This window comes from Sceloporus occidentalis, unplaced genomic scaffold, assembly GCF_023333645.1.
Source record: "Sceloporus occidentalis isolate IW3139 unplaced genomic scaffold, rSceOcc1.0.p SCAF_20, whole genome shotgun sequence".
Classification (NCBI taxonomy): Eukaryota; Metazoa; Chordata; class Lepidosauria; order Squamata; family Phrynosomatidae; genus Sceloporus; species Sceloporus occidentalis.
In genome coordinates, this window is record NW_028317000.1 from 13,179,602 (window position 1) to 13,185,601 (window position 6,000).

At 43.7% G+C, this 6,000-nt stretch overlaps 1 protein-coding gene across 1 annotated transcript; it reads left to right on the top strand.

The window, feature by feature from the left end:
* Positions 1–1,607: 1,607 nt before the first annotated feature.
* LOC149302061 (C-reactive protein-like) lies at positions 1,608–4,874 on the top strand. The gene is made up of 2 exons (XM_089483458.1): positions 1,608–1,866; positions 4,090–4,874. Exons 1-2 carry the CDS (start codon positions 1,803–1,805, stop codon positions 4,752–4,754), a joined length of 729 nt encoding a protein of 242 aa, XP_089339584.1. The 5' UTR covers positions 1,608–1,802; the 3' UTR covers positions 4,755–4,874.
* The last annotated feature ends 1,126 nt before the right edge of the window (positions 4,875–6,000 follow it).

A 6,000-nucleotide genomic window follows, 5' to 3' on the forward strand; every position in this document is an offset into this window, starting at 1 on the left:
AGCAAACAAGCATTTTTCCCAAGCCCTGACCTTTCCAAGCAGCTGCTACCCAAGAATCCTTTTAACTTGAGCATTAAACACTGATGATTAAAAGCATGAGATTTAACAAGAGTTACATTGGATTAAACCAGACTCCAGCTATATCTATGCACAGCTCTGTGAGTTCACACACGATTATGGCACTCGAAGAATGCTGGAGTCCATGATGCGAAGGTACTCAAAACACCTTCAATTACTATTCTTAGTCTTATTATTATTATTATTAATATGAAATGAAATGAAATGAAATTTTATTTATATACCGCCGTTCCCATGATCACGGCGGTTTACAGCAAAAAATACAATACAATACAAATTACAAACAGCATATTTACAAGCAGCATAACAAGTTCAATATAAGCATAGCAGTAATACAAATCCAATATTACAAAAGTACAATAGAATATAAATCACAGAACAAATTACAACAGCCCTATAAATATACGCGCATCAGTACAAGCATAACAATAATACAAAATCCCAGGTTACAGTAATACAGATTAAATTACAGTTAACAAAATAAAAAGGAGAAAAAACCATTTATGCTAGCTGATACATGCATACACTTCCAGTCCATATCCAGCTCTCCCCCCCTCAACATACAACACAGTAACAGAGAAAGATACAAACAATCGATCGCTGTAACTGTACAGCTAGCAGGAAACCAAACCGTCTTCCTCTGAGATGTCACACAGGTGCGCAGTTGCGCAGACGCCGAGATGTTACTGTCCGTAGGCGGCATCTCTGGGACGGTGCGCAGCTGCGCAGACAAACCCGAGCCCAGAGAGCCGCCCGGCCGAAGCAGCGGCCCCAAACCACACAGTCCTTGGAGGGAAAAGGGGGCAGGACGGAGGAGGAGGCCAAGCTAGCTGGCTTTATGCGCTCCGCTGCCACCGGAACGCCCTCCCTCCGCCTTCCCCCCAGCTGTGGCAAACACTCCTTGGTCCTGGCACCAAAGCTGGGGCTCAGGGCGGCTGACAACATTAAAAAACACCATCCAGTTAAAAACATGCAAAAATATTATATTGAAATAGAATTAAATTGCAACAATAATTAAAACTAATGCAAGCCGTGCGGAGTTTAATCCCGGTTTATCCCGAGTCTGTTCCCGTCGGCAATTCACACAACGAGAATCTGAATCTTTTAGAAAAACCCCGACGTCGATTATCCTGGTTTAAGTGGGTTTTCAGCCCAGATTCTACCGGGATTATTTTCAGTGTCTGAACCAACCCTATGATCCTACTAAAGGAGGAAACAACTCTTAGTTCAATGAACCCCTGGATAAACCTCAGCGGCCGCTGAACTTGACTCTGACAACACAAAACCTTTAACGTTTCCAAAACTTGTGGAGCTGGTCTCTCCCATCGCCACGGGAGAACAACATTTGCATGTTACACAAACACTGAAGGACATCAGCACATTCCTTCTCCAAAGCCAAATGATCTGCCAAAAAAGCAAACAAACCCAATCCTGTTTTGATCTGATCTTTAAGGGGGGTGGTTGTGTTTTACAGCAACTGATGCTCCAAGCTTGCTAAGGAGGAGGGAAAGGAATGTAACCAAATGTCATCTTTGCTGGGAAAGCCCCAGAGAAGTAGACTTTCAGGAAATGTGGTCTTGTGGCTGTCAGTTCAAGGATAAATTCAGAGAAACAGTCAAAAGTTTCACAATCGGGGGATCGGTTTGACTTGGGAAAGAAGTCGCCAATAGAAATAAAAGGCAGAGCCTGTTTTTACCTTCCAGCTTGTTCTGTCTAGAAGCAGAATGGCAACCCTTTATCCGTTCCTTCTCATCCTTGCCAGTCTATTGGGGTCCCTTGGCCAAGAAGGTGAGTACGGTAAAGAGATGCGGAAGCAAACCAGGTATAGTCTTGCGCTTGAGCTGGATGGCTGGGCTGTGCCTAAAAATGAATCGAGAGGTGATCATATCTACTATAGCATTTGAAGTAGACTTGGGTGGAAACTGATCAGCATACTGTATATATATATATACTCATGTATAAGTCTAGAAATGTAGGTTAAAAAATTGACCCCAAAAACCTGAGCCAACTTACTCATGGGTCAATGTAAGTACAGTATTTTAAGTGAGATAGATGATAGATAGATAGATAGATAGATAGATAGATAGATAGATAGATAGATAGATAGATATCCATATGCCCTGGAAGCATTGACCCCCTTCTACTCTCTCGTCCATCCAGTTCTCTGACATTGTTTTCCTTTCCTTCGTCCTTTACATCCTTCATTACATGCCCCTATGTTTTACCCTTGACTTATCCATGGATCATATCAAAATCCATCATTATAGCCACAAAACCTGCCCTTGATTAATACGTGAGGTCAACTTATAGTCGAGTATATACAGTAAATCTTCATCTCAGAATATGTTGTAACCAGCTTCTATATTGTGGTCCACAGTGAACATTGGAAGGTTAACTGGACACAGGGAGAGACTGCTCACAACTGACTTTTTCAGTGTTTCAGTTACGGGATACACAACCCGGGTCTAAATCTATATTATGTACTAAGGATGCCCTTTATATTTCAAGGGAATGGGTAAAGGGAGGAATTGGGATTACAAGAAGTTCGGATGCCAAAAGGACTGAAATCGAAACAAAAGGATCTTGTAGCACCTTTCAGAACAGAAAGAAGTTGGCAGCATCAGCCTTTGTAGACTTGAGTCTACTTCCTCAGATGCAAAAAGCACATGAGAAAGTAGACTTAAGTCTAAGAAAGCATATGCTACCAACGTCTTTATTCCAGTGCACCTTTATGGTCAAATTCAGATGGACGTCAATCATGCTGGAGGACCTACGAATGTGTACAGATGTATTTTCTCTAGGAATCTCTAGGTCCTCCAGTGCAACTCTGTGGTCAACATCTGCCAGAAGTTGATCCTAGAAATATGCTGGAGGGCGTTCAAATTCCTAGAGAAGTGCTTTCTCTACGGACCTCTAGGCACAACTCTATGGTCAACTTCGTGCAGAATTACGCTGGAGGATTTACAGATTCCTAGAGAGAACATATTAAGCAAAACTGCAAATAATCATATTTGCAAAAATGTAAGTTGCAAATGTGGAGGGCCGACTGCATTTAGCTCCATAATATGTACTTCACTTGCATATTATATGTATTTCTACTAGATGAAAACTAGACTAACTAGATGTTAAGTTGAAGGCTTTCATGGCCAGCACCCATAGTTTTTTGTGGGTTTTAGGGCTATGTAGCCATGTTCTAGAAGAGTTCTTCCTGACATTTTGCCAGCATCTGTGGCTGGCATCTTCAGAGAATGCTGGCATGGAAGAGAATGGGGTACATATATTCCGTGTGACCCTGGGTAGGGAGAAGTGTGTATATCTATAGATATATAGATATACCCCACTCTCTTCCATGCCAGCATTCTCTGAAGATGCCAACCACAGAAGCTGGCAAAACATCAGGAATAAACTCTTCTAGAACATGGCCACAGAGCCCCAAAAACCCACAAAAAACTAAGGATACTGGCCATACACACACGTGCACACACACACATACTGTGTGACTCTGGGTAGGGAGGAGTGTGTGTGTGTGTGTATACACAGTGCACCCTTGACTTACACGGGGGATCCGTTCTGTAACCCCCCCCCCCGTAAGCCAAATACCGCATATGCTTGAGCCCCATTCACTTGAATGGGGCTTGTGCATGCAGTGGCGCAACGGTGCAGCAGCACACACATGCCACGGGCATGCACCCCATTCATTAGAATGGGACGCGCCACCCCACACGCTCCCACGCAGTTCTACACAGGTTTGACGTATGCTCAAACCCATGTATGATGCATGTGTACTGTATATCCCACACTCTCCTCCATGCCAGCATTCTCTGAAGATGCCAGAATAAACTTTTCTAGAACATGGCCAGAGCCCAAAAAGCCCACAAAAAACTTGACTAACTAGATTCGGGGAGGAAATATGACAGCCAACACAGAGAACATATGGGTGAAATCCGGCCCAAGTGACTTCCATCTGGAGTCCTAAACAAGACAAGTATCGCATGTCTTACCTTTTCACAGATCTCCAGAAGAAGGCGTTCGTCTTCCCCGTAGAAACAAATAGCGCCAGTGTGGTCTTGAAGGCTCCTCTCCAACAGCAACTGACCAGCTTCACCATATGCCTGAGATACTACACGCTCCTGACCCGCGAATATGGACTCTTCTCCTACGCCACAAAGACACGAGACAATGAGCTCCTACTCTTCAAGCCCAAACCCAACCAATACAGGCTTTATCTTGGGCCGGGCTCTGTAACCTTCGTCCTCCCAGAAAAGAAAAACTCAAAGCCTGCTTGGGAGCACATCTGCGTGAGCTGGGAGTCTGCCACGGGAATAGTGGAACTGTGGTTAGATGGGGAACCATTGCCCCGAATGGGGCTTCAGAAAGGTTACTCCATCAGTCCCGAGGCATCTATTGTACTTGGGCAAGATCAGGACTCCTTTGGGGGTGGCTTTGCTATCAACCAATCGCTTGTAGGGGAGATGAAGGATGTGTATATGTGGGATAGGGTTCTGACTGCGGACGAAGTGCAGCTAGTCTTGCAAGATCGCAGTCTTTCCAACTATCTGATCAATTGGAGATCCTTAAACTATGAAATCAAGGGCTATGTTGTTCTTAAGCCCCACTTGATTTCTTCTAGAGTTATGTACTTCCCTTCTCCTTTACCTGGCCCGTTTGGCATATAAGTTCAGACTAAGACAATGATGCACAAGAAGAGAGCAGTCTTTAATGCAAGATGTTTTTATTATTATTTGCTGTATATATACACAATCCAAGCTATTAAAAAAATTTTAATCTGCGGTATATACACAACTCGAGCTATTAAAATTATACAGTATTTACATACAATTAAATAATCATCCCTAAACTTCCTTCACCTCCGCAGACGCAGCTTGAACGGTAGCCGTAAAGAGCGTTCGAGGCCGACAGCCTTGTTCGGCCGCAGCGCCTCGGACTTCGGTTATTAACTCCGAAACCAACCAAGTTTGAGGGGTTTTTTCTTTCTTAAAAAAGGAAAGAAGTTAGAACCAAAGTCACAGATTGCTGCCCTCAAAGTTCTGTTATCCCTGCAGATAAATGTTGAAAACAGACTAAGTATCAGTTCAGCGCATAACTAAAAGAAAATGCATCTTTGGGTGAGATTGTTTCCAGAATACCTTTTTCCCTCTTTCATACCAAAGTGTTAAGTTCGATGGGACTGGGATAGGGGAGCTTTGCTTAAAGCGAAATCCTTTAAACAAAGGAGTGGGAACAAATAGATGCCCACATTAAAACAACCGCAAACAGGTGGTTGCTTTTGCTTATCTAGGCGTGTTAGACATCAATACACTTTAAGCCAGTATCGCCAAATAGTGCAATATGGAAGTCCAAAATATCTGACAGCCCATAGGTTCCCTCGCTCCTGAATTACAGCTTTAGCAATGGGTTGAAAACAGTGGCCAAGAAAGGAATACATACTGCCAAGATGTTTGGACACACTGATCCAGATTTCTTCCAGTTAAAGGTCTTGCTCCTCACATGTCTTAGTTCCCTTCTTCTTCAGTCCTCTACACTTTTCCTTTCATAGGGTTTCAATGGGGGGGGGGGGAAATGAAGCAAGCGAGCAACATTACTGTCTGAAAACCAAGCAAAGAGGACTACCTAGCTTCAGAGTGATACGAAAGGCATTGACTTTGCACCTGAGATTTAATTCCTAGCTCTCAGCAACTCCACACAACGCACTATGATACCGCAACAGCCGTATTTGATCATTAGCATCTGCAGACTTGAGTCAGGTTTGAGTTTTCTATATGCAGCAAAAGGTCTGGCACCAGTTCTGCCTCCGAGAAGGGATCCAGTACTGAGACGCAACATGCCCACCCCCCAAACTATGGAGTATGTATCCCTGGGAGAGGGAAATAAACACAGAGGGAACCAGGCCACAATATTGTC